Source organism: Podarcis muralis, chromosome 3 (genome assembly GCF_964188315.1).
Source record: "Podarcis muralis chromosome 3, rPodMur119.hap1.1, whole genome shotgun sequence".
Lineage (NCBI taxonomy): Eukaryota > Metazoa > Chordata > Lepidosauria > Squamata > Lacertidae > Podarcis > Podarcis muralis.
In genome coordinates, this window is record NC_135657.1 from 80,600,975 (window position 1) to 80,628,871 (window position 27,897).

The window sequence follows — 27,897 nt, forward strand, 5'->3', positions numbered from 1 at the left end:
CCCTGAAAGAAAAATAACACTGAAGAAAAATCAGGCTCATAGAACCATCTATTATAGGATCAAATCTGAGAATAAAACTATATATTTTAAACTCTCAACACTAACCGCCTCATAGTTTGTGAGCTTTCCTGCAGGTCTTCTCTTGCCAGTCAGTTCTTGGCATCTTGTATAGTCCTACATCGTGTGTCTGTCCTCACTGCTTGCCCCAAAGGCAAGGTGGCTCCTCCAGTTCCTTGGGAATTGCTTAGATGTGGATTAGAAGTAAAATGGGGGAGATTGCCTCCCTTTTATAACCTTATTTAACTGGTGGGGTCAAGCACTCTGTCAAGCAGATTCCAGTCACTGTCTACATATTTGTTGTGGTGGTTAATGATTTCCCACAGTACTTTCTGTGTCCAAAGTGCTTTGCTATTTCTGTCTTCTTAGCTCAGTGTCCTATCTAAATAAATAACCATGACAGACAAGTATAATCCCACTTCCACCCGTGCTGCTTACATTGGCCCTCCACTCATGAGTATTGGTTTCTATATGTCTCAAACTTAATCTCTTTTAACTCTCTAATAGGTTTTCAAATGTAGGCTCTCAGGATGCATGCAGCATGAATACTGAGAAGCACTTTGTATGCTCTGGAAAATTGATATATAAATGCTGAGTAAGACTAAGAATGTCTTTTTAACACCCCCATGCCTATGACTAATTATTTACTAGTTCCATCCTTTTCCTTGTGTGCCCTATCAGAGACCTTTTTAAAAGAGGTGTGCTCATGAGGGCTTTCTGGGTGATGAACATGGTTCTGTTTGACTTATCCTATGCTCTCATTTCATTACTGAAGCGGGACTTGGCAAGTCCAGAAGTTTATTTCTGTGAACATGTTCATATGAAATTTGAAAAAAGCTGCCCATAGTGCAGATTTGAGGGGGTGTTGGACAAAGTACCCTCTGGTGGGCTCCCTCCCCTTTGGTGGGACCTGTAGGGCTTGCTTAGTGGCCTCAGCAGTAGCAGTGTGCCAAGCAATGCAGTGGCTGGATCTTGTTGCCATTAAAATTCCCCAGTGCTCTGGAGCAATGCTGTCAGAAGCATTGTGGGAAATTAAAATGGTGGCTTAGAGAACAGGGCTGGGGAAAATAAAGAGAGGGGACAGCTGCTTAGGGTCCTGGAACTTGCTGAGGATGTGGCTGCTGATGCTGGGCATAGAAAAATGGTTTTCTACTCTCATAGAAAAATGGTTGCATACATTCAATTTTTGGCAGTGGGTTTTCAAATAAAAATATGTTTAATGAGAGCTTAAAAGAACATGTCTTATGTTTTGTTCCTAGGTCATATGTCAACAGGTCTCAGATAAACATTTAGAGGAGGGCCGTTTGTATCCGCCTTTAGTTTCAATTCAAGATGTCTCACTGAAAATTGCTGTGAAAGTAAGTACTTTTTGCATTTCCTAATTAAGAATAGACTTATTATGATTTGTCAAAGACTGAAGGTGGATTTCATTATTTAATACATTTATATTTTCACCTTCTTCCAAGGATCTCAAGATAGGAATCAGTTTTCTCTCTTCCTTCCCCCTTTATCCTCAGAACAGCCCTATGAATTAGGTTGAGAGGAAGTGACTGGCATACAGTCATTTGGTGAGCTCCATGGCTGATTGGCAAGTTGAACCCAAGCCGTCCTAGGCCAATATTCCACTACACTGCACAGCATATATGATTTCCCTGATGGGGTGAATAGCAGTTTGGAAAAATGTCACTGGGTTTGGAAAAATGTCACGGGAGGAAAGGTTAACCAGTCCAAATTCACGAAAATGGAAAGGGATAGCAGACCATGGCTAAATCTCTAGTTTGGTCCTTGTGTGGTTGTGTCCTTGATCTTTCACCCTCTGGGCCTCATTTCCTTTTTATCTCCCAGGAGGTTGGTTTATTTTTATTGCTGAGCTGGATAGAGATAATCTTTCATGTAACGATCAGTCTTTGTTGTCAGTAAGCTTCTAATCATGAACTCATTCCCCCAGGCTTATGTAGTAATTGATTCCAACTGCATGTAGAAAGAGTTGTCATATTTCATCTCTCTTCAAGTTTATAATATATATATTTTATAGATGTTAAAACACACTTATGCAAGTTTCTCTGCGTAAATTCTCCAGCATTCTTTGTTTGGCAAAAACGTTTGTGAACAGCTCTAGAAAATTTGTTTTGTTATAGGAATATTAATTTTGTTTAAGTTAGAAACAATAGTCAGTATAATTGATGGGTTTGTATTATCCATCTAGCTTTTAGTCTCCTGGTTTTTATCTGAAATGGAAATATTTAACTTGTAATGCTCTCCAGCCTAATAAAGCAAAAAGACACACAAGAAACACTAACATTTGACTTCATCTCACCTTCATATGTAACACAGAAATATTTTCAAAAACATTCAGATATATTTTAGTAACCTACATTTATAGGGATATGTTCTTATATGTGAGAAAATGAATGCTTATCAACATGTATATAGAAAAGAAATGAGTATGCAACAAACTCCCACCAGTATTTCTGATCTAGAGTATTGGCGCTGTACCAATGGGAGGCAATTTCCTTCTCTATAAATTTAGCAGTTCTGATTAATTTTGAAAGCAAATTTCAGAGCAGAATATGTTGGGTTGATGAACTGGCATGACAGGATTGAAGATTTTCTCTTAAGTCAGCTCATATTTGGTTTCTTAGGCTTTCCGAAATCATTTTGGCTACAATAAATATGTTTTGGTAAATTTATCTAGGTGGAGATAATTGGATGCTTTCATACCTTGCTGTAGGGGGAAAGTATCCATTCTACTTTTTAAAAATGTATTTACAATGGATCCAAACTTGCTCCTTGTTTACAAAGAAACCTGTGCCTTGTGCATTAGAGATCTTTTTGCTGGAGTGACTATGAGGTATACTCTTAAGCATGGGTAGGCAAACTAAGGCCCAATCGCCTTCTAAATCCGGCCCATGGACGGCCCAGGAATCAGCATGTTTTGACATGAGTAGAATGTGTCCTTTTATTTAAAATGCATCTCTGGGTTATTTGTGGGGCCTGCCTGGTGTTTTTACATGAGGTGTGCTTTTATTTAAAATGCATCTCTGGGTTATTTGTGGGGCATAGAAATTCGTTCATTCTCCCCCCCAAAAAATATAGTCCGGCCCCCCATAAGGTCTGAGGGACAGTGGACTGGCTCCCTGCTGAAAAAGTTTGCTGACCCCTGCTCTTAAACATACTCTCTTAGAAATATGTCCCAAGGAAATCAGTGCCAGTTATGTCCACAGGCGGGGGTGGTGAGGACTGGGCTATAAAGAGCCAGTTCACACATTATATTACCATTTTTCATCTAGAAAATGAGGAATGTGACCATGGCAAACATGTATACAAACACTTACCATATGTGAACACCCATCAGAGAGCCCAAATTAACAGCAGCTCCCTGTTGAGAATGCATTCTGTGACAAACTTGGGGTTGTTTCTCCAAGTGTGAACTACAACCCAGCCGAGAAAAAGAATCTAAAGCAGAATTCATTTCAAGATGTATATTTTGCCAATCTCTTCCAGAAAATTGGGTGCATATTTTCATCTTTTCATGGCTAGATTATAGCTTCATTGGTATCAGTCTGATAAGAATCTGATACTTGATATCCAAAAATTGAACTTTCTTCATTATACACTACGCTACCTCTCAGGTCAATGCAGAAGTCTAACAATGAGGGATTTGTCTTGCTCTCTCAGATTGCAGAGAATGCCTACAGCAACAACACAGCCACTTTCCACCCTGAGCCAGAAGACAAGGAAGCATTCATCCGCTCCCAGATTTATAGCACTGACTATGAAAGCTTTCTGACAGACTCTTACACCTGGCCCCAAGAAGCCATGAAAATACAGACTGGGAACTTTTAACAGAAAGACAGCAGCACTGCAACAATACTGGAAGCACTCAGATATTTGGTAGCTTTCAACTTTTGTCAAATCATAGCACAATTTGTCAGAACTCAGGATATATTTGTTTTCTTTTCTAGCAGCACTGAATACTTTCTAAAGCCATGAAATTTTGGTAGAATTGTTAGTTATTTCACTTTAAGCTAATTAATTAAGCTAAAATAGCAGGTGCCTAAGAGAATAAAAATCAATTTAGGCAGTTTTTAAATATTTCTTTTGAAGGGGCTCTGCTAAATTTACTACAGAGCAGTACTGTAGAAGCACATTTACAATGTACTTTTCATATACTTAGACATCTGTATGAAATTATGGTCATATATTACAGTTCTGCGCTTAAGTTCAGATGAAATTTTTTTGCAAACAAATGACAAAGCAATATATCATCAGTATGATCAGTTTAAAAGCGTCTCAGCTATTTCTTTTAATATTTTTCTGGTGACACCTATAGAAAAAGGAAGATAAAAAGCTAAGTACTTCTAACCATAAGTTTTTTCATGCCAGATCAAATGTTCCTAATCAAGGAAAAGTAGTTTGGGTCAGTAGTTTGCTAGGCATGTGCACATTTTTAAAAGAGAAGCCATCCGGTAAACCAATGACAAAGAGGCATCAGTCAGGAAGGTTACTGGATGTTCTGTAGTGTAACTACCCATGCCTTAGTGAATGAGCATGTGAACTATGCAATGTCTGGTACAACATCCAAAAGAGGTAATCATGTATCTTCTAATATATAGCCTTTGTACAGTTTGGGCTTGAGATAACAAAAACATTTTTTTTGTGGACCTGCTACTTTGTGGCTCAGCTTGAATATCTGCAAACTTTAGTTAATGGTGCTGGAAATTATTTTTATTTGAAGCGCTAGAGCACAGATGGACAACCTGAGTGCAGCCCTCTTGTCCTACAACCTTGTCCCCAATGCATCCTTGGCATCTACTGTGAGCTACCAGTGGCGAAACAGATTACTCAATTCCTGCCCCAACTGCTTCCTTTCCTTCATTTCTAGGCTGGAAAAAAAGGAGCCTCTTTCCCTCCACCCACCTTGGAAGGAAAACTGAAAGGAAGGTGTGTGAATGGGGGAGATGGCGATACAAGGGAAATGGGGAGTGAATGGGTTGCTGTGAGTGCATGTTTGTGAGAGAAAATGAATAGAAGGGATGGAATTGATGATGGCTTAAGGAAGGACAGAAAAAAACAGGTGTGCCCATTCACTTTGGCCCTGGCCACTGCTAGTGCCCTCAACCATTTCCCCCTTCACCTCAAAAATATTGTCCACTCCTTCCCCTAGACACCGTAGATTGTGGGGAACAATGCCTATCAGGATTGGACTTAGATGCAGCATTCATCTGGCTCAGTACAAATCAAGCCCCCTTACTCTTGCAGCCAATTTGAGAAGTTTTGCTCTGAACAAAATTACAAACTGATGTGCTAACTGTTCAAATACTAAACAAAGATTCTGTGCGTGCCCTTTTAAGTTACTTGTCACATTCACTCATCCATACTTTTATTTTCTTGCGGCAGATTCATAGATGGATTTCATTTCTATTAAGAGAGACAAGAAAATTAAAAACATAGCTTATTGTTAGTTGTCAGAACATTTGCCTTCAATGCCAAACAAGATCTGAAATACATGCTCACTTTGATGACCCTTAAGGAATTCTAGGAACTGTCCAAGGTCCATGTGATAGTCATTCCTCAGGCCGTAGTCACCATGGGCTTGAAACTGTAAATCTTCAAAAGTCTGAAAGAGACGTAGGTTATCCCCATTTCCGTCAGTCTCTCTATTCTCGACATGTTTGCAGGAAATGTGTTTCCAGTTGGGATATCTAATAACATGCCAAAATTCTTCACAGTTTTCTTTGACACCTTCCACACAAATGATTCCAGGCTTGCCAGTTAGGCAGAAACCAGTCAGATTTAATTTCTTTGCACAATCAAAAATCTTTTTCCTTAGTTCTTGTCTATAGATGTGGTGGCTGTAAATCCACATCCGGCTGAATGACGTTTTAAGTACGCTCTCCCTTGGCACATTTTCGCAGTGGAGTTTGCTGTTTTGTAAGTAGCTTATGCTGTTGTCTCGCAACCATTGCACAGCAGCACATACACAAAGTTCTCCTGGTTCCAGAGAAGCAATGTAAGAAGCGAGATCCTTGTTGAGCTGCAGTTGTTGCTGCCTGTCTACAGCACTTGATCTTGCAAAAAGGTGTGGTGGCACCTGGGGGTAGTCATGAGGTAGGGCTACCTGCAAATTTACTCTTGCCTAAAATTAAAAAGCAAACATACGTTCACAAACTTTCCAGTCTTCAGTGACTGCTTTGCATGCAGCACATCACAGTACAGTCATACCTCTTGTTACGTTTGCTTCAGGTTGTGTCCCACAGCAAACTGGAAGTACCGGAAAGGGTTACTTCCGGGTTTCGCTGCATGCGCAGACGCGCAAAATGACGTCACGCGCATGCGCAGAAGCGGCGAATCACGGTCCGCGCAGACACGGGTTGCGTTTTGCTCATGTTGCGAACGGGGCTCCAGAATGGATCCCGTTTGCAACAGAGATACCACTGTACTGTAATTTAATACAGAAGTGACTAAATGAAGCATGAATGGCTGAGGCTAACTCCAACTGTGGGCATGCAATATAGTACACTGGCTTAAGTTAATATAGTGGCTCAATACAATACATGTTGGCTTTATTGAAGGTAGAAATGCTTACACAAATATTTAATAATTAAGTAAAATATTATGTTTTTTAAAAGGTAATAAAGCAAAGAAAAACATCCCAACCCAAAACAGATTATCTCACCTTTGGTTCATCAATAGTAACGGCAACTGAATATTCAATTATATGTGGTAGATTTTCACTTGTATTGTTCAGATATTTCTGAGCATTAAGGAAATTATTTTCATCCTGAAGAGTTATTTCTCCTTTATCAGGAAACATAGAAAAAAGCATTTCTAATTCTGCCATTTGAAGTTCAAGTCTTTCTTTTATTATGCTGGACATTGTTACAGATGTGAAGTCAGCCACCTGCAGGTGGGAGAGATCGTATCAATAATGTTGTTCTTATGTCTGCTAATATTCTCTCCCACCCACCCCACAATACAGATTGTAAAGTAATTGATAAAAGTCGTCCAAGCCGGAACAAAATAGTTTTGAACAAATGAAACACTCCTTTAACTTTGTGATAACAATGAAGCCTATAATCCTCAACAAGATTTAGGTTTTGGGTCCAAGGAGTTCAAAGAGACTAGTTGCACAAATAAAACCAAGGCCATAAATGCATCCAGTTCTAACATTAAGAAACACATGAAGTGAATTACAGTGGACATGAAGAATCCCAACAAGATGTGGAAGCAGCTGAAGACCTAGTGCTAATATTATTATTGATTCATGCATTCAATTTTGCACTGGTCATAAAATTACAAACGTTAATGACTATCCAGTTTCCACAGTGAAAATCATATCCATGCAAAGTATCCTGAGTGTTCTGTTTGCAGTGAAAGCACATTGTACTTTTAAGTGGTTCTCTTACTGCTTTCTCTTCCTTCTTAATGTATTGTCTTTGGCTGGAAGCTAATAACAGTTGTTGGCCAGGTTTGCACAAAATGGTAAGTCAAACTAGGGCACACTGGGATCTCATGAATGTGCAGGTTCTTGGAGATGAGCTTGCGGCCACTTTGCTCCTGCCTGTTCATTTTAGCTGCCAAGTAAACAAACCTAGGCCACTTTCTAGGAGTCATTAGAGAGTAGAGTGTGTTACACTCGGGTCCTCTGGGGCTTTCCATAGTCATCTGGTTGCCCACTAAACAAACAGGATGTTGGACTAGATGGGCCAATGGCCTGGTCCAACAGGCTCTTTTGTTTTAAGTAAAAAGGACCAGGAAAGAGCAAAGCAGCTGTAAGCTTATCTCCAGCAGCTGGTGCCTAGTTAAAGACGTCTTGGTTTGAAGCATTGTTAGGAACTCAGATATATAATCTAGGCGCCAAATGGCTCCTTAAACCAAGGTTACTGTCGCCTAAAGGGAATGTCTAGTTGCTATTTTTGGGCAAGACGGCTCTAGTCTTATTTTTCAAATGATGGATTGACTGTGATGGCTTATCAGTTAAACATCTGGCTAGTTCATATGGTGACCTACAGCTAGGTTAAGAATTTTGAGAACTTAAAGAAAAGTCACTTGATCCAGGGACAGTCCACATATATATTGGTCTGTTCCTACCTCTTTTTCTCAGTGGTGACATTCATAACATAAGGATATTTTTCACAACCGTGAGCAGGGTGGTGGGGTAAGGGAAGACAAGCTTTAACAGTTAACTACAACGTTGATCACTGCTCTTGCTCAGGCTGCACAGAAAAAGCATTTTGGTTCCTGTAATTAATTCTGATTGTGCAGATAAAATATAACTGATTCAATGATTCCCAGACATGCATCTGCAAATGGTGAAGATGTCAGGTGGCATCCTGGCATCTTCACTTGGTTGCGAACGGCTGATAATCAGGTACAAAAGGCACCTGGCAAATTTCGAACACTGGTTAGAAGATATTGACATCCACATTTGAACAACATATGCCTCAAATACCACTTTCAAGGTGGGCTCCCCAAACCAGAGAAGTCAACTGATGGGTTTCCACCTTAACTCCTCTGTAATGTATTGTAAGCTGCTCACATTTGTTCTGAGAGTCCAATACAAACAATGAATGTTCCATAGAGGCTCAGCTAGAGCGCTCTCCAGTCAGGTTTGACTCAGTTTTGCCAGGCTATCATATGTGGCTATGATAGTGACCCTTCACTTTAACTTGCAAATCCCACCCAGTGACTTGTGATGCAAGCACATCATCACATAGTAGGCAGATGTTCTGTATGTAGAAGGTAGGCGGGACCAAACAATAGCAGATGAAAACCAATGTACCACTTGCTTTTGTCAGCAATTCCCCCCACCCCAGCTGTATGATCTTACTGTTTTTATGTGGCAGTTCCGGTTGCAATTTAAAAATGTAAGATTTGCCCTTCTGGGTCAGATCAAAAGTCCATCTAATTTAGGAATGGGAGTCTGTAGCCTTTGAGGTGTTCTCATCAGCCCTAGTCAACCTAGCCATAGTCAGCAACAACAGATGTTTAGTTCTGCAACAACTGGAAGGCCCCAGTTACCAATCCCTGATCTAATGAAAATTCTCTCTGCTGGAGAACAACCAAATGTCTCAAGAAGTACAATACAATGTATTCACCTCTCTTTTAGACCTCACAGTATATGAAGGGTTAGTAATCTATACCGTGTCCAGTTTAGAGTACCCCGCCCCTTCTTCACCTTAGATCCAACATGTATACAATCCGTACAACTGCATACATGAATAGTTCAGGTGTACACTTGTAGTTATTAAAATATAACATTCAACTCACACCAACTGCATATCTTTATGTGCAACAGTGGAACTGTACAAAAATGATCAAGGGCACACTTTCAGACAAACGTGTACGCACGTATACAGTACACAGCTTGGAACGTTCAGCTTAACGTGTGAACAAGGTTCCAATGCGGAGAAACCACGTGGTGCACACTCCGCGCAGTCCCAAAACTGCTAAGCAGCAGGCTGCCCTCTCTTGAGAGCCCTTGCCGTGGGATAATAATAATTGCTGAAGCCAGACAAGAGGCTCCACCAGCGGTATCTGAGAGCGGGAGGCATCGGCAAATCCTCCAGCGGCCATTACCCGCCCTTACAGCCGTCGGTGCGGAATTAAAATGGCTCCGCCCCCTCCCTCCAATAAGCACGCGGCGGAGGACATTGCGAAGCCCATCGAAAGGAACCGGCCGCCAGATCCCTCAACACCGGGAGCGAGGCGAATCAGCCCACGCTCTTAGGGACGAAGCGAGTGATTGGCTCGTTCCTTCAGAGGCAAAGGGAGCGCAGCGTCTCGCGGCGGGGACCCTCCGAACCAACGTACCTTTTGGGAGGCCCGCGCCTGCGAACGACCACGCCCCCCCCTCGCGCGCATGGAAACACCTGAGCAGCCACGTGATCCCAGGAGGCGAAATGTTGGCGGCGCGAGCGCCTTTCTTGGGCATGCGCGTCGCTAAAGGAGGGCTTGGGCTTCGCGCGCGCGAAGGGAGCCTCAGTGGCAGGCGCAGCGGAGGGAGGTTTGAATTCAAATTCTATATGAACCGTGTTGCCTGCGGTTAAGATACGCTACTGTTTCATTTTATTTTTTCACCCTGAGCTCACTGGGAAGCGGGGCCTGTTCGTTTTAAAAGCCAGGCTTGCCGCTTCCTAGAGGGGACAAGTAGGCCCACCCCGAGCACAGCCTTACTTCTGAGGAAGCCCGCTAAAGGACTGGCCGAGGCTGCCCCAGCTGAAGCTCGCGGGCGGTCGCTCTCTCTCTCTCTCTCTCTCCTGCCAAAGGCCAAGCTGCCGGCTGGAAACCGCGGGAGGGAGAGGGCCCTTGCGCGCTTCCCACAGGCCTAATCCAGCGGGGCTGCTCTCGCTGTCCTTATGGCGCCGCGCGCGGTGCAGTTGCGCGTTTGCCAAGGCGGATCCAGCCAAGCCCGGGAGACGAGATTCTTGCCACGCTCAGATGCCACGAGTCCAATGAGCCCGAGTTACGCGTCGAGGCTGCGCGGGTGGAAGCGGCTCGCTTCGCTCGGCCCAATGGGAGGCGGAGACGCCCGAAGCCCCGCCCCTGCGGCTGCCGGCGAACGCGATAGGCGCAGCCGGCGAGCGAGGCTGTTTCGGAGCCTCCCGGAAGGGCGAGTTGGATGCTTCCGAGTAACAGCCACGTCCGCTCGCAGAACTCCTCCAGGGCGTTGCAGGTCGGTAAGTGGGGTGGCTTCGTTTGTTTGGGCTTGTTCAAGGCGGTAAAAAGAAAGGTGTGTCCCCAAACTGGGTGAGTGGGCGTTAAAACGGTAGATGCCGTTTAGCCTAAGCAAGAGTAAAGTAATGCACTTTGGGGTAAGTATATTTGCTAGGTCTTCTGAGCTGGCAGTGACCGACCAGGAAGGAGTTGTTGGGCTTGCAAGTGTGAAGCCCCCCGCAGCGTGCAGGAGGTATGAAAAAAAGAGAATTCCATATTAGAGATCATTATAAAAGTCTATAGTGTGACAGTACTTGGAATACTGTGTACCACATCTCAAAAATAAATAAATGATACCATAGTCCTGGAAAGGATTAAGGAAAGGGCTTTCAAAATTATCAAGGGGCAGGAACAACAACTCTCTGAGGAAAGGTTGCAGTTTTTGAGGTTTCTTGTTTAGTTGGGGGGGGGGACTAGTGGTGTAGGATTGAAGTGCAAAGCCACCCTCTGGTGTCACTGCTGCTTACTTGGACATAGGTGGGTGGGGCACAATGGAAGCAAGGTTGGTTTTGTCGGGATGTACCAGCTAGATGGTCATCATGACTACTAGAGTCATAGGCTTTTTAAAGCTAGCTTGTTTAATTCCTCCAGGTGGGCCAACTACCCTTTCTACACACTCTTCCATTGCTTAAGGTAGTTGCATATTGCATTCCATGCAAATACATCCCTTGGTGGCTCGTGATAAGAAATTGCAATATTGTAAAATACAAAGTAAACCTACAGTTAAAGCAAAGGTACCTCCAATATCACCACAACTACAACTAATCACTCTGAAATAATCAGTGTTGGAATACAGGTGCTGTTGATGTTGCATTTAGGAGTGTGAAAACAGAAAGTTAACTCTGTCTTGTAACCAATTTCTTCCAACCCCTGATACTTTGGACTGGTTAGTCTGAGATAGTGGGATAGTTAATTCAGTGTGCTAGTCTATGTGCAAGCCAGGAGTTGTTGTGCAAGCCAGGAGTTGTTGTTGTTTAGTCGTTTAGTCGTGTCCAACTCTTTGTGATCCCATGGACCAGAGCACGCCAGGCACTCCTGTCTTCCACTGCCTCCCACAGTTTGGTCAAACTTATGCTGGTAGCTTCAAGAACACTGTCCAACCATCTCGTCCTCTGTCATCCCCTTCTCCTTGTGCCCTCCATCTTTCCCAACAACCTGATGCTGTTGTGCTATCACTTCCATCATCCCTGACCATTAGCCATGTTGACTGGGACTGAAGGGAGTTGGATTTCATTATCATCACCATCATAGTAATAATAATTTTATTATTTATACCTTGCCCATCTGGCTGGGTTTCTGTAGACACTCTGGGCGGTTTCCAGCAAAATATAAAAACATAATCAAATGTCAAACATAAAAACTTCCTGATACAGGGCTGCCTTCATCTGGAAGACATCACTGGTATAAGCAAGTAATTGTACTTCTGTGCACACACGCCCTCTCTCTGTTTTTAAACTTCCTCATCTCACATAACTTATTCTGGTGTAAGTTAAATCCTATTATCTCCCCATCCTCCTGGTTTTGGTATTGCTGTCACAATATGGTCACCTGTAATGTTAATCATAGCTGTATCAATTTATTCTGCCTCTTACAGAGATGGATTTTGAAGCAGTTGCAAAGTACTCAAAGCTCCATGCCAAACCTCCAGGACTTACCCTTCAGTATGGAACAGCTGGTTTCCGTACCAAGGCAGAGGACCTTGATCACACAATGTTTTGCATGGGCTTGCTGGCCGTATTGAGATCCAAGCAGAAAAAATCCACCATTGGTGTTATGGTTACAGCCTCTCACAACCCTGAAGTAAGTGAATGAGTATTTCAGATAGGAAAAAAGAAATTGAGCTACAGATTAAGGGGGGGTGCTATACGGGTGCTGTGACTTAACCATTATCAATATAGTGGAATCTTTACTTACAACCATAATCCGTTCCGGAGGTCTGGTCATAACTAGAAACGTACATAAATAGAGGTGCACTTTTCCATAGAAAGTAATGGAAAAGTGAATTGATCCGTTCTAGATGATGAAAAACACCCCCTAAACAGCAATTTAACACGGATCTTACTGTCTAAGAAGACCATAGATCCATAAAATGAAGGCAATAATCAATGTACTGTACTATAAAATAAATAAGACAGTATTGTAGATGAAAAAAAATAACTTTTCCCCCCCCTTATGTGCACTGAGGTTGGGCGGGCTTACCTGACTACAAGCTGGGGGTGGGGCAAGGGTCAGTAAAGAGCTGATTCACTTTGGCCAGGGTCACTTTTTTTTCTTGCCAGGCCAGGTTCTTCTCTGGACTTCCTCAGGTTAGTTCCTTGGCAGGATTTGGGGCTGCAGTGCGCCCTGCTGTGCCTCTTGCAGGCTGCACCTCTTCCACAGCTTCATGGGTGGGATGGGGGCCCTCTCCCCGGCAGCAGAGGCCTCAGCACTGCTCCGCAGCCAGTGGGGTGAGCTCCGGCAAACTGGAGGTCTCTCCCTGGCGGTAGATGCCCCAGTGCTGTTCCGGGCTGCCGGCAAAGCGAGCTCCGGGCTGCTGGCAAGGCCTCTGTTCGTAGCTAGAGGAAAGTTCATAAGTCAAAGCACCTACTGAAGGTCGTAACTGGAATTGTATGTAAGTATAGCCGTACGTAAGTCGAGATTCCACTGTATGCTTTTAGAACTGTAGAACTAAAAGGATCATTTAGGCTGATTGCTCTTTTCCTAAGTCAAGATTGCCTATGTTTAAAGAAGCTTTTACATTGATGTCTTGTCTTTTTCCAAGGAAGACAATGGTGTGAAGTTGATTGACCCATTGGGTGAAATGTTGGCACCTATCTGGGAAGAGCACGCCACACACTTGGCCAATGCAGAAGAACATGAATTGCAGGGAGTGCTGACTGACATCTGCCAGAAGGAAGCTGTAGACCTTCAGCAGGAGGCCTTCATTGTTATTGGCAGAGACACCAGGTAAAAATAAACCTGATAGACATCTTGGGAGTGACTAGGTAATATACACATTAACTCTTCCTGCATATTTTTTCAAAAATGTAGGTATCAGGGCAAAACTTTTTCAAGGCCAATATATGAATTAAACCACAATATAAAGCTAAGATATTAAAATAAATATATAATTAAAATATATAAGATATTAAAATATACTGCACTAAAACATCAGCTGTTAAATAACAGTTGGAAAGAAAAATGTTTTCAGGGTTTGTTTAAAGGCCAATAAAGTAGAGGTCGCTAAGGGAGGGAATTCCACAAACGTAGAGCAATTGTAGAAAAGTCCCTGTCTTGTGCACCTCCAATCTAATGATGCCTGTCGGTCTTTCCATGGATGTTCTCCCATACAACATTTTAAACATTTCTATTGGATAATGCAGCCACCTTGCTGAAGCCAAGCAGATTTGGGCCGGTCATGGTTTGGATAGGAGACCTGTGTAAGGAGTTCTGTGGTGGAAGGAAAGTGCAATATAAATGTCCTAAAGAAATATAATTAACAAATATAGCATAAGGCAAATATTTTTAAGTTGCTAGGAAAGTTCTGAGTATGTCCTATCACATCCCTATCTCTTTGGCTGTTGTGATTTATTCCCTCTAGAGACGTAGATCTCACTTGTGTCCTGCATATTGATATTGTTTGTCTGTATTCATGTGTCAAGAATGAATTGGGGTAAACTGGTGTGCTTGGATAGCATTTCAACAAAAGTAACCTTATTCCTGTGTCTTGCATCCAGATCTAGCAGTAAGAAGCTTTCACAATCAGTGATTGATGGCGTGTCTGCTCTTGGAGGTCAATACCAAGGTATGCCCTGTGCTTGCTTATTTAAGGATTGATGATGTTCCCCTTAGATCCATAGTGGTTGATAGGAAACAAATCAGTGATGACGTATTTCATTTAAAGCATTAAAAAAAATCTCTCCTTTCTGCACCTTTACTTGAGCAAATGTAATAAGGTACTGTGAAATATGTCCCTGAAGCTTAATAGTGTCAATCCTTGACCAGTGTGTATGCTTTAAACTAGATTATGGCTTGGTAACAACACCACAACTACACTACATGGTCTGCTGTCGAAACACTCATGGGAGTTATGGGACTGCAACCGTGGAAGGTTACTACCAGAAACTCTCCAAGGCTTTTGTGGAGCTTACAAAGCAGGTGAAAGAGCTGTTTTTCAAGTCTTGGCTTGCATTCTTGAATATACTTAATGTAATAGTTCTAAGACCCCCCCCCCCCCCGCCCATATGAACTTCCTATGAAGAATGGCAACAGGCTCTTCATTTGAGTGTCAACTCTATGCTGTTACGTTGCTGTGGGCAAAGAGCAGGGCCTTTATAGTGTTGGCTTAAGTTCTTTAAATGCTTGCCCTAGAACAGTTTGCTGTTGCTGGACCTTTCTTTCTTTTAGGATAATATTTTGATTTAAGCAAGCTTTTAATGCCATAGAAGTTAAAGGTGATCAAGTGTGATTTTGTATATAAATTATTCAAAATGGTATTGGCTTTATGAGGAAAATTGGGATGTAAACCCTATGGAAAACAGTGGGACTTTTTTTAACAGTAACCATGATTAAGGTTGAGCTTTTAGCATTTCAGTCATGTAGACAACTGAACAGGTTTATAACTTTAAAGTATATGATAGTTTGCTTTAGCAGAAAGAAATGAGCAGTAGCAACAAAAGTTTTAAGAAAACAAGAGGCAGCCTAAAACTAGCAGTAGGAAAATAGATATTACATATTGCTGCCATCATTGTAATAGGGCAGAGCAAAATGTGTTTTGCTCCTGATAAAGATGAAACATTGAAATCATTGGAGGCTGGTCCAGTAGAACAAATGGGGGGGGGGCACTGCTGCACCACCTTCTGTGTACCCTCAGCCTCTGCCTACAGTCAATCCAGCAGATGGTACTACCTGTGAGTTTCCTCCTCCTTAATCTCACTGTCACCTGTGTAGAACAGAGCAGGGAGGAGGATAGGGACAAAACAAATTAGCTAACTCTATTTGCCACCTACTGCTGGATCACTCTCCCTTCAGCCCTACCAGTCCCAATGGGCTCTAGTAGTCACTGGTTGAAATAGAGAGGAAGTTGTTCCAGAATCTACACATTCAAACACCAATTTGAGTCCTGTTTTTCTTTTCATTTGTGTTTACTTTGTTTTGGCTGTCTGCTCCAGAGCACAGTCAGTGTTGCATATGAGCAGGTGGTAGGAGTTCAGAGACAACTGTTAAAGGACCCTTTCTTTGCTTTCTTGCCTGCAGGCTACTAGCCAAAGGGATGGCCACATTTGCCTGAAGGTAGATTGTGCAAATGGCATAGGTGCTCTCAAACTCAAAGAAATGGAACGCTATCTTCCAAGCTGCTTCGTAATACACTTCAGCAATGATGGGACTAAAGGAGAACTCAATCACCAATGTGGTGCCGATTTTGTGAAAGTTCATCAGAAGCCTCCTGTGGGTATGTAATGACAAATGTATATTCCCTAATAACACTCTCGTGTTTTTTTAAAAGTCTGTCTCAATATTAACTTAGAACAGAGAACCCTAAAGTTCTATGATGACATCACCTCATCATAATATCATTCTTTTCTACTAATACATTCAATCTTAAACCAGCCCTGGGCTAATCCCCGGACTAATTGTCTCTGGAAGTTTGGAGAGGTAGGAGGGTTTCTCATTCATTTATTTTTTTGCCTTCCACACACTTGTCTTGGGTTGTTGTATGATATACATTTAAAAGAGTTTAAACAATCCAGAAAATTAGATATTTTACAACAGTACAGAGTAGACACCCATGCCAGAGATTGATTAATGAAGCTGGGAAAGCTTGTCAGCTTTATTGACACGATCAAACTGCTTCCCTGTTTTCTCAGGCAGACACCTATCCAAAACTCAGCTTGTCTCACTTTGGGTGATGGAGATGTTAATATATGCTTATATAGTTGGATACCAAGGCATATGAGTTCTTTAATAATAATGGAACACACTTCCTAATTCTGTCTGTCTAGCTAAGACTAGATGAGACTATTTTGCAGATACACCTTCTGCATTTGTAATGTATAATGCAATGTATATTTTGAAGTTTCACTTTCTTGTGCTGAGCCCTTCTCTATCTATTTTTTATATGCTGTATTTTTCGCCCTATAGGGCGCACCAGCCCATAGGGCGCACCTAGTTTTTTTGGGGGGAAATAAAGAAAAAATATTTTATCCCCCCCCCCCCCCCGGCACGGGGCTGGGGGAAGAGCCCGAGCTTCCCCCGACCCCAGCCCCCAGAACAGGCTGCTATCCACAAGCCTGGGGAGCCTGGCAGGAACTCCCGCCGGGCTCCCCAGGCTTGCGAATATCTGCCCGAAGCCCGGGGCGCGCTGCTCAGTGCACCCCAGGCTTCAGGATGCAGGCTACTATCCGCAAGCCTAGGTAGTCCAATCCTTTCCACTATTAGTCTTCTTCCCTTCCTGTTTTATTTCTAGCTATCCTCTGTTCCCTCTCGTCACCCTTGGGGGTCGGGAGCCTTAATGTCTGTGCCTATAACCATACTCAGCTTAGGGACACTGCTCACAGACTCAGTCCGTATCATTAGCACTTTGGCTCTTTTATAAATAAAAGATTTTAAAGAACAAGTGGGAAACTAGATTGGCACGTGGTACTGTGAGGAAATCCTAACAAAATGGTTAGTTCATTTCTGTCTGTTTCTGCTATCCTATTTAATCTGTAGGTTGCTCTGAAACATATTAAGAACACTGAATGCCTTGACTTTTTAAGTGCCAGTATTCCTGAGGCCAAACAATTATTTTTTGTATTTACTTTGTTTACTCTGCTTGTTAGGACTGGAAATGAAGCCTGGTGAGAGATGCTGCTCATTCGATGGTGATGCTGACCGAATTGTTTACTACTATAATGACCCTGCTGGCCATTTTCATCTTCTTGATGGAGATAAAATAGCAACTCTAATCAGCACTTTTCTTAAGGAACTTCTGGTCAAGGTAATGGAATTCTTTCACTTGCTGCATGGATAAATTGAGGAAATTAACAGTTGAAAACATAATTAGCTGGAACTTTTAACAGTGTATGATAGTTTCAATAATGCAAATAATTCACCGAGCGGTTCTTTGGCTCATTCCCCCACCCCCCTTTTTTGGAACAGTTTGGGTTTTTTAAATGAAATTAGATCAGGAAAAAATAAAAGTAATTGCAGCTATTTAACATAGTGGTTTTTAAAGGCAATTGTCTTTAAGTAGAAGGGATTTTTGGAATACTTGCCATCATCAGTTTTGGGCTGAGATATCAAGTGTACTCTTGACTTTCACTAATAGCATGCTTGCCCTGTTTTTAAGTGTGTGAGTTCTGAAAGTTTGTGAAGAACACTTCCTATCCCAATGTGAAATGTTAACATGTCTTTGCCAACTGGAATTTATGAACATCCAAGGCAGAGATTTTTAAATAATAATAATAATAATGGTTTCATACGGTGTTTTCATGAAGATCTGATTATGCAAATAGCATGCTTCTCTTCCTTCAGGCTGGGCAGACCTTATCATTTGCAGTCATACAAACAGCCTATGCCAATGGGAGCTCTACACGTTATTTGGAAGAAACCATGAAGGTACTAATTCAACGTTTGCATGCCCTGCCATCTAACATCTGTGCTTAGAAATAATGTAAAAACCGTCCAGGCCTAATTACACATGGTTCCGTGGGAAAAAACAACAATGCAAGTGAATCTTTTAGTAACCAAGACTTGTGTGCAATTGCCCTAACCTAGAGGAGGAGATGTTACAGAGTTCCACCTTTTTCCTCCAAAACAGTAATTAAAATAATAATTTATTCTGGCCCTCATATTAAGAGCTTTGGAATCCATGGAGATTAGTTGTGTGAAATAGCTGGCCAGTGGTGCCATCAGGGTTGGAGTTCAGGGGTCCAGGACCCCTCTGCAGAATGAACAGGAGGGCCCCTAAATGCAGCAGGGTTGGCTTAACCTATTTTGAAATAAATGACATAATACACATTACCAATTATGAAGCCATTAGACCAGTAAGTCTGAAGTTTAAAATTACCTGGTTACTGTTGTGTATAACATTTTTCAAAGTAGCATTCCCACCAATTTTTTGGTCAGGCATGTGGGTTTTAGTTTTGATACAAGCAGGAAAAGCTTGGTTTTAAGGTGCAGCCCTACAGCTCCATCTCACCACAGATGGTTCGCTTTTTCTTCCTCTCCTAGGTGCCTGTCCACTGTGCAAAAACAGGAGTGAAACACTTGCATCACAAGGCCCAGGAATTTGACATTGGGGTTTATTTTGAAGCAAATGGTCATGGCACGGTAAGCATTTTGCACTTGTAATCTCTCTCTCTGCTCTTTTTTGTTTGTTTGTAATAAACTTCATCCTCAACGTCAAGAAGAGTAAATAAAATTCATTGTGTCCCCTATCTAAACTGATAACTTTTCCAGCTGCTCCTCACCACACTGCTGTAATATTCTCTGATCCTTTCTCCTCTTGTCTCATATCCCATCCCAGTTATTCTGGGATAAAGAACCCAGAATGAGTTTCAGCCCTTAATTTGTTTGGCTTTTGCCTAGCTTTTGCTGCACTTAGCATGGGAATAAGAGAGTTTGTAGTCTTAGGATGGGTCACCTTTTTCTGTCAGGAGCCACATGCTGATTGTGGGTGGGGGCTGATTGTGGGTGGGGCTATTCACTGTTCTCTCTTTTTGCAACCTCTTGCTTTAAAAGGATTAGCCTTATCACCCACAAATTTGTCTGTCAATGGATGCTAGCCATAATGTCTATATTCTTCCTCTACTTTCCAAGGCAGTATGCCACTGAATGCCAGTTGCTGGGACACACAAGTGAGGAGAGTGCTGTTGGGTTCAGGCCCTAGTTGCCGGCTTCCAATACACACCTGGTTGGCCTGTGGGAGAACAGGATGCTGGGCCAGATGGGGTTTGACCTGATCTAGCAGATCTCTTCATATGTGCTTATATCCCCTCGGCCATCCCTTCTCTGCCTGCCTGCCTGTCTGTCTCTTTTCCTCCCAGCCTAGCAGGCTACTACTGGGGAAGAGCCAGATTACTTTTGTCCGAGGTCTGAACTGATCACTTACAGACTGGTGTTGAAATGAGCTTGAGGGCTGCATAAAACTAGGCAGAGGCAAGTAACTAATAGCCAGGTTGTTGCTTACAATTTTGGCATTTAAAATTCCTAGAAAAATACTGTCTTGGTTCCAGAACCTGAGCACCACATTCCAGAGAGACACTATAGGATGTTGGGAGGGAACTTTTGCCCTGTTCACGAGCTTCTCAGAAATAAGATTTGGCCGACTGCTATTGGAAATGGAAGCTGGACTGCATGGAGCTTACTTTTAGGGATAGGAGCCTTTATTTCTCATAGGGTATGAATACAATCTAGTGTACTCCCTTGTGTCCCAATCATATGCACATCATTTTGGGGGAGTACCAGTCTTTCTTTCAAAGCATCAGTGATACACCACTATCACCTGTGGTAATTGGGAGATGGTGGTGACAGTGGCCATGCTGCATCCCTCAGACTGTCGAATATGTTCCTCCTTCCAGGTACTGTTTAGTAAAGCTGCAGAGCAGAAAATAAGATACCAGGCGAAGGAGGAAAAAAACAACCAAAAAAGAGAAGCTGCAAAGATGCTTGAAAATACTATTGACTTGATAAATCAGGTAGGAATGTTGACAAAGAGCTAAAGTTTGTCTTTACATTTCTTAATACTAATAGTTTCAAAGATGTTACATGATGACTCTGTGTTGAAAAAGAGAGCAAATTACCATTGGGAAACTAATAATCCGGGATACATCTGCATCATGTAATTCGTAGGACCATTATTTCCTGATGGGAAAAAGTCACCACAGGGTGAGATGTCTCCCTGGACCCTCCGGTCTTCATGTTTGTGCTGGTGGGGTTGTCAACTGGGGATGGAAGAATCAGTTGACAAGGCATGCAAGGTGTTCTGCTTTGATTGTTGCTTGTTACAATTTAGAGCAGAAGTGCTCACAGAGTCAGGTACCTCCTGTTTGAATTCTTGCTCCATCCCTAGTGACAAATTGAATCTGATGATAATGGGGTAGTTATCTGACCTGTAAAATGACTGTGGGGGATGGAGACTTATTTTATAGTTCCCAAGAGCCTGAGAATACATTTGTATTTCCAAATCCCTTTGCTTTACACTGTGAGATTGTGGCGGGTGCTTCCTTACCCTGCTTTGAACATTGATATATTCTGGGGCAGAAGGTAGCTTAGTGGAAAGTATGGGACAAGTCAAGGGCTTTTGCCTAATTACATTGGTGGTGATAGCTGCTTCCTGGTACCAACACAAACACCCTTCAGGTAAACTTATGGCCTCTTCTTAAGCAGCTTCTTTACCTACTATTGGCTTGTCTTCGTTTTTGTTTTATTATGTATTTTGTGTTCTCATTTTGTACTTTTATATAGTGAACCACCCAGTGATCTTCAGATGAAGAGCAGTATACAAATTTAATAAATAATATTTTTTTAAAGGATGTAGGCCATGTGGCAGTTTTTAGGCTCATTGAGCGTGAGAATCCAGATTATTAACTGGAATCAAGGCTGCCTCTGCCATACTGGTTTTATTTACTGGTTTTCTTTCCTTTCCTTTCTTATTTTATTTTTTGCTGTCTATGCCAGACGATTGGTGATGCTGTCTCAGACATGCTGGTGATTGAAGCCATCTTAGTGTTGAAGAATCTCACAGTACAACAGTGGGACTCCATGTACACAGATCTTCCCAGCCGGCAACTCAAAGTGAAGGTTAGTGGGAAGTCAGTGGTGGACAGAAATGCTACTGGTTGCAGCAGTGGTTCATTTCAGTGACCTACAAACTTGCTTGCTTTCCCAACTGCCTGCAAACACAAATTACTGTGTTGGGTCAGAGACAAGGAGGGTCTTTTTCATCCCCGTGGGTCTTCCTTGTTTGTTGGGCAGTCATTGAGATGCTGTAGCATGCTGTCAGCTCTCTGTTGCCAGGAGATGGGCAGGGTCCGTGCTGGCCTGAGGAAGCCAGATCCAGTGCTTTCTGGCTGCCTCAGGCTTTTTTAGTCCTCCCTGGCTGGCTTATTAGTATTTCATGGCATGGCATGTGAGCTTAGGCCAGAGACGACACTATCGATAACTGCACCTTTTTGAAAATGGGTGTCTGCTACTTTACTGCACAGAATCTCCCTAATTGGAGGAAGTTTTATTTATAAAAGACTCAGGATAATCTTTTTTAAAAAAAACAAAACAAAATACCCCAACTACTGTGCACTGTAACAATAACCCATTAACTTTCTGGCCCTGGATTGGCTTTGGACAACACATTGCTGGTTCAAGGGCATTTCTGACAATGTACAGTGCTACCTCAGGTTACATATGCTTCAGTTTACAGACTCCACTAACCCAGAAATAGTGCTTCAGGTTAAGAACTTTGCTTCAGGATGAGAACAGAAATCGTGCGGCAGCAGGAAGCCCCATTAACTAAAGTGATGCTTCAGGTTAAGAACGGACCTCCGGAACGAATTAAGTACTTAACCCGAGGTACCACTGTAGTCGTTTTATATGTTGCAGTAGGAATTGGCTTTTGGAAGCCTTCCTGTAAGCATGCACGTCTGGAAATAGTTGCACTGGGTGACCAAAGGCTAAATTAACTAGAGTTTTTTCAATGAACCAAAACTTGCACAATGTGTCATTAACCTTGAAATTGGGGGTGTAATGTTGGTCCTCACTGCCTCCACACAGCCTTTCTTAGTTATTTATTCACATAGAATTGAGTTTCATCACAGCACAGACCAGAGCTATAAAACATTCCTGGTGCCTGGGATATTCCAATGTGTGCAAGAGGTCAAGGTCTGGGAGAGTGAGATAGAAACCTTGGCATAACCCAGCAGTTTCAGTGATTGACAAACACAAAATGTGATTTAGGTCTAGTTATGTATAAGTGGGAAGAGACAATCATTGACAACCAAAAATTGAAAAATGTAGGTGGAGAATTGTGCAGGAGTGACAATATCTTGTGGGCTTTGCAGAGCACTCAATACAAATCCGTATCAAAACTAGGTCTGTGTTCTCTCTCTGCTCTTACTGTTGCAAAATCTGCAGGTAAAATTAGAGCTTTTAACAAGTCAGATTGTATCACTTCCTTTACGTGGACTTGTAGGTTGCTGACAGACGTGTAATTGACACTACGGATGCTGAAAGGCGAGCAGTTACACCCCCAGGGCTGCAGGAGAGAATTGATGAGCTCACCCAGAGGTTTAAATTGGCTCGAGCTTTCGTTCGCCCATCTGGAACAGAAGACATCGTCAGAGTCTATGCTGAAGCAGACACACAGGTCAGAACCAAAGTGATTAATATCCTCAATGCAGTGTGGTAGAGATGAATTTTGAGTCCAGACAGTAGGTTCCCACACACCACTATGCAAACTTTGTTTGCAAACACTAACTATTACATTTATATACAGCCAAAGGTTAAGCAATTAGCAGCTTGGGCACAATCTGACTTCAAGAGCATCTTCCCCTTTTGCACCTCCAAATTATCAACTAAGTGTCCTCCCTAGTCTTTTTGCTTAGGGGAGACATGGATATTCTTCTTGTACACTCTCTTCTTAGGATGGGGGGTGGGGATAAAATAGTACGTAGCATGGGTCTTTTGTGTGTTCCTCTGTTCCTCCCTCTGCTTATAAACAGTTGGAAGAAGCAAGAGGGAAGAGAGACAGAAAAGGACAGAAAGCTTTTGTCTCCTATGGTCTTCGAAGATGGGGGGGAACTCAAAGGAGAACCATAGTAGTTTGCTTGGAAGAAATCTCTGCTTGCACTTCCTCTACCTCTCCTTTTTCTTACTTTTGAAGTTTCTGTGACCCCAAATTAAATACAATGTTGAATGCATTTAATCGGCAGTTAACTTGCACATTCTTTAAAAAAGTGAGTCCCTCTTTGGTGTAATTGTTGCCTTCTAGCAGCTGGAAGAAATAGCTTAATCTTAGCTGCACTCAGGTATCTTATAGGATCACTATAGCAGCCTTGGTTTCTGGGTACAGCTGTCCAAAGCATCCACACTATGAAGATATGACTGAGTGTTCACTTGAATTGCAATCTCTTCATGCTGCAATTATTCTTCTTTCCAGGAAAATGCAGATAAACTTGCACATGAAGTTAGCCTGGCTGTCTACCATATAGCTGGAGGTGTTGGAGAACAGCCCAAGGCTGTAGTATAATGAAGTACCATCCTTCAAGGTAAGTCATAAACCATACCTTCCTGTTTTTCCTTTACTAAATGAAATGCAAAATTTATAATTAAAAGCAGTTCCTTTAGAAGTGAGTTAACTCCTCATTGTCATTTCTGTTAACTTTATTAGGTCACTGTAGTTCTTAAGTAATTTTTAAATCAAAGGTACTAAATTGAATTTTGACAACTATATTCTTGGACAAGCAAAGCTTTTCATTTTTCCATAGTTAGGCAGCGTTCATCTGCCCCTTGCAAGAAAGCATGTGTGAATAAGTGTCCTCTTTGCTCCTACTAGTAGTAGCAAGGGAAGGAAATTTTTTAAATTTAACATGCAAAAACTTTGAACCATATATTTAAAAGTAACGTAGTTGTAACTCCATATGAGAGGGTCACTTAATTGAAAATGTGGAACAGGAAGTTGCCATGGCAGAAACAATGTTAATTGAGAGGTGTGAATGTTGGGAGCAGTGCTGAGTCACAGAACTGCTCTGATAGATAGCACTTTTCCATGCTTTCGATTAGAAAAGTGGCTCCCTGTAAGATGCTGCATAGATATCTAGACAGAAAATAAGACACAGCTAGAAAAAATGTGCAACTTGTATTGGTAATTTTCTTAAAGACATACCTCAAGATGACAAAACAAATGTACATTTAATAGTAGGCACCATAATCGATATGAGCCAGCGATATTTCAACTTGATTCAGGCCACATCCAGAACTTATTTACAGGTATTTAAATTAAATACACCCTGAAGTATACATTACATACAAAGTATGAAAAAGGAAACTATACACACTGGAAGGATGGAGTGGTTTCATTTGAAGTCACATTACTTAAGATAAACATTTTACCATGTATACTTCATGTTTTTATGACACCTTCCAGAAAGTCCTTCTCAACCATTTCTTCAATTTTTTGTCTTGCTTTGCTGGAGAATGTCTTTTGAGTTTCCATTTTTATGTCCTTGGTAGGGAAAGAATTTGGGTAAAGCATGGGGCTCCCTGAATGACCAATGCTTCTGCTGGTGATTTTGCTGTTAAATACTTGGCTCAGGACGTTGAAGAAAGGCAGAAGCTGTTCAATGCTGCGAACAGCACAGATGGTCAGGAGTAAGCTGCCAGGTTCCCAGTTTAGTGTTTTCCCTGAACTGTCCTCCTCTGGGTTTTTCTGTTAATATGTGGCAGACGGGGGAAGAGAGGAGAGAATTTCAAGACAAAGCAATGCTGCAGGAGACTTCAAAAATTAGCACACTTACACTGGTCACTACTAGGCCTGGGTGATGTATCAATACATCGCCCAGCGTGCAATGTCAGTCACTGCACCCCATGGGCAGGCAGTTTCTTTAAATTTCTCTGCTGAGGGTGTGTAGCTGCCCACACCCCCCAGCAGAGAAGTTTAAAGAAACTGCTACCTTTGCACAGGGGGGGAAAGCAAGCTACCTCTTTCTCCTGGGAGGAGGAGACAGCCCTCCGCCCCATGCCAAAGGGGCAGCTGCTGGAGGTGGTAGCTTCACCCTGTGCCTTGAGAGGCCAGGGCTCCGTGTACCAGGCACTGGAGGAGGTGGCAGCTTTGTCCACCTGGCCTTGACAGAGGCAGAAGCTGCGCATGGTGACGCTAATCCTCTGTGTGGCTGGCAGCTGTCTTCTTCCTCCCTGCCTCTGTTCTGACATGATATACCACCAGCTAAGCTTTGCAATATGGTGGTATGTTGCAATGTTGCAAAGCAGATATCTCCCAGCCCTAGTCTACTAGGCCTGGGTGATGTATCAATACGTTGCCCAGGACCAGAGCATGATGGGGTATATTGCAAGTAAAACCACTACCGCTGTCGAGTCCCTCTGGCCTGGAAATCACAGAAGGAGGAACAAGCTTCATTGGCAAGTCACTGGAGCCGATGCAGCTTGTTCGTCCCTCAACCACCTGGTACAGGCAGGCAGCTTTTTAAACTGCTCCACTGAGGGGCATGACTGCCCGAGTCCTCAACATGCTGAACACAAGTATGTGGCAATCTCCAGGACTTTTAAGTTTTGATCAAGAGGCTAAAGACACTATGTGCACAGCTGACACAAGTTGGCTTGAATAGGTGCTGTTGCCAATTTAACCTACCTAATGCCACACATGGTTTTCAGCTCCTGTTGGATCAGAGCTTAAATGTGTGATTGATGCATTGATATAAAATATGCATTAATTCTGTAGTAATTTATGAAAAGAGAAATAAAATACCTTTGCTCTCTTTCGCAGCAGTTTTGCTAATCGTACTACGTATGGTTTGAATTCCCTTTGGTGTGTGCCTTGTCGTCGCACCTCCAACCCTGAATCATCAGAAGCTTCTGGAATAAAGGCCCAGCGATACCTGTTAAAGAAAAAGAGGACAAAGTCATCACATTCAGCAAGTTATCTTTGGCAAGAACACACCAGCCCTCCCTAGTTGAGTCAATTTATATCCAGGCAGGTCTTTATGTAGACAAAATCTGCTAAGAAAAACCAAGATCCATAAAAAGCAATCTGTTTCACAGAAGCCACTTCTAAGAAGAAATACTTTGAAAGCATTGTTTGCTCTGTTCTGTTCTGCCGAGCCCTTTCTGATTTCCTTTTGTATATATTTGCCAAATGGTAATAAAACACACCCCTGGCATACAGTCTTGGGCATCCTGACAGAAGCATTCTGTGAAACAAGATAGCACATGGGCTGATGTTGGTTACTGGGGAGAGGGAGTAGGCCCCTAACCAAGTTGCTTCTCCTGAATTTCTGCCAACACTATATGGAGGGCATTCCTCTGATGGGGAGCTGTGCCACCTAAGACACATTTTCACTGCCATAACACAAGGTGAGGTGGCAGAGGGCTGTAAAAGCGCCTGCCTTGACACTCCATAAAGAAATACTTGCCGCTCAAAGAGAAGCATCACCCTAAATATGAAGGTTTTCTCACAATGAAGTGTTTCTACGGCACACTTGGATTTGAATGAGATAAAGTGTACTTACATCTGAAACTGAGGAAGATTTTCAGAGGGCAATGCCAAGGCTAAATCCAGAAATTTACAAGCTGACAAATAAAGATTTAACCATCTCTGACTGTTGTAGGATGTCGAGAATCCATTGCCTCCAGTGTATGTAGTTTCCAGGCCAGCAACAGATGGTCCTGAAGTTCTACAATTCAAATGAATTTACTACAGGTTATTCTTAATCACTTATGTCCACACTTCACAAATCAATGCTCTTCTCTTAGCGTATACTTTAAATGAACTGGAACAATTCTCTATGAGGATAACTTTTATATTACCCTTCTGAAAACACCAAACAATTTTAACAAGATAGCTGCAGCTACTGGTTCTAAATTACACTTCTGCTTTGTTCGTATAATTTAGCGTAAATAGTACTGATAAAGAAGCAAGACCAAAGTCTGATTTACTTTTACAATATAGGGTCCTGTCTGACTAATTTGATCTTTGTGAACTGATTGCCGTATTAAACATGAACTGGAATGGGGGGGGGGAGTGTACTGCTGCTTATTGGCACTGATTATGTTCCTGTTTTCATAGCAAGACTGGGGGAAAAACCTTCCAAATGAGTAATATAAAATAACTGGACTATCAGACAGTATATTTCAACTATTATGTAAATAAGATGAGAGAAATTGACATTACCTTGAGATATCTTCATCAGCTGTGAGTTCCTGTTCCATCAATAAAAATACTTGGACCTGAAGTTTTTTAAAACAACAACACACCAAATTTTAAAAACAGTATTAACAAATGGACATTCCAATCATATCCCCCTTACATCACTGTCAGTGATGTGGTGGTGGTAGTATGCATGTGAACAAACACCTGATTTTTTCCCACTCAATTATTGTCCTCCTTCCAGGCTAATGATCAGGTGGGAAAGATCCATGCAGGTTGCTCAA

General features: G+C 42.3%; 5 protein-coding genes across 21 annotated transcripts in view; 2 read left to right on the top strand and 3 right to left on the bottom strand.

Annotated features, from left to right (window-relative positions):
- The window catches only part of PRSS35 (serine protease 35), a 151,975-nt gene extending 151,730 nt beyond the window's left edge, over positions 1-245 (bottom strand). Inside the window, exon 1 of one of the 4 annotated variants that reach the window (XM_077926186.1) lies at positions 106-245. Coding sequence is in view for 1 of the 4 variants with exons in the window: in XM_077926189.1 (XP_077782315.1) it covers positions 106-113 (8 nt within the window). In the remaining 3 variants the exon portion in view is untranslated. The remainder of the gene's footprint in view (positions 1-105) is intronic. The other 3 variants (XM_077926187.1, XM_077926189.1, XM_077926188.1) reach the window with 3 other exon arrangements.
- ME1 (malic enzyme 1) overlaps positions 1-4,422 on the top strand; it is a 119,655-nt gene extending 115,233 nt beyond the window's left edge. For all 4 annotated transcript variants that reach the window (XM_028722864.2, XM_028722866.2, XM_028722865.2 and 1 more), the window contains 2 exons: positions 1,317-1,415; positions 3,736-4,422. In XM_028722864.2, the coding sequence (XP_028578697.1) occupies positions 1,317-1,415; positions 3,736-3,903 (267 nt within the window). In that variant the 3' untranslated portion in view covers positions 3,904-4,422. The remainder of the gene's footprint in view (positions 1-1,316; positions 1,416-3,735) is intronic.
- Positions 1-10,561, bottom strand: part of RWDD2A (RWD domain containing 2A) — a 131,345-nt gene extending 120,784 nt beyond the window's left edge. For all 3 annotated transcript variants that reach the window (XM_077926195.1, XM_077926194.1, XM_077926193.1), the window contains exons 1-3: positions 10,237-10,561; positions 6,737-6,961; positions 106-6,196 (exon numbers count right to left, since the gene is read on the bottom strand). In XM_077926195.1, the coding sequence (XP_077782321.1) occupies positions 5,519-6,196; positions 6,737-6,937 (879 nt within the window). In that variant the 5' untranslated portion in view covers positions 6,938-6,961; positions 10,237-10,561 and the 3' untranslated portion in view covers positions 106-5,518. The remainder of the gene's footprint in view (positions 1-105; positions 6,197-6,736; positions 6,962-10,236) is intronic.
- A 13-nt stretch (positions 10,562-10,574) lies between these two features.
- On the top strand, positions 10,575-27,698 carry PGM3 (phosphoglucomutase 3). Of its 5 annotated transcripts, none has more exons than XM_028722867.2 (14): positions 10,575-10,739; positions 12,371-12,576; positions 13,538-13,722; positions 14,493-14,560; positions 14,780-14,913; positions 16,012-16,207; positions 17,577-17,734; positions 18,271-18,354; positions 18,970-19,068; positions 20,319-20,435; positions 21,418-21,540; positions 22,925-23,098; positions 23,891-23,999; positions 26,234-27,698. In XM_028722867.2, the coding sequence occupies exons 1-13, from the start codon at positions 10,682-10,684 to the stop codon at positions 23,978-23,980; spliced, it is 1,692 nt and encodes a 563-aa protein (XP_028578700.2). In that variant the 5' UTR covers positions 10,575-10,681; the 3' UTR covers positions 23,981-23,999; positions 26,234-27,698. The 5 variants fall into 5 exon arrangements, with proteins under 5 accessions (XP_028578700.2, XP_028578705.2, XP_028578706.2 ...); XM_028722872.2 differs by having other exon boundaries at positions 10,581-10,735; XM_028722873.2 differs by lacking the exon at positions 10,575-10,739 and adding an exon at positions 10,844-10,969.
- Positions 24,571-27,897, bottom strand: part of DOP1A (DOP1 leucine zipper like protein A) — a 55,429-nt gene continuing 52,102 nt past the window's right edge. For all 5 annotated transcript variants that reach the window (XM_028722857.2, XM_028722856.2, XM_028722861.2 and 2 more), the window contains 4 exons: positions 27,638-27,693; positions 26,976-27,140; positions 26,216-26,345; positions 24,571-25,159 (listed from right to left, as the gene is read on the bottom strand). In XM_028722857.2, coding sequence (XP_028578690.2) covers positions 24,854-25,159; positions 26,216-26,345; positions 26,976-27,140; positions 27,638-27,693 — 657 coding nt within the window. In that variant the 3' untranslated portion in view covers positions 24,571-24,853. The remainder of the gene's footprint in view (positions 25,160-26,215; positions 26,346-26,975; positions 27,141-27,637; positions 27,694-27,897) is intronic.

Coding starts and splice junctions, on each gene's coding strand:
- PGM3 (XM_028722867.2), top strand. CDS start 10,682: ATGCTTCCGAGTAACAGCCACGTCCGCTCGCAGAACTCCTCCAGGGCG. Junction 19,069..20,318: donor AAGCAAATGGTCATGGCACG/GTAAGCATTTTG, acceptor TCCTCCTTCCAG/GTACTGTTTAGTAAAGCTGC. Junction 23,099..23,890: donor ATGCTGAAGCAGACACACAG/GTCAGAACCAAA, acceptor TCTTCTTTCCAG/GAAAATGCAGATAAACTTGC.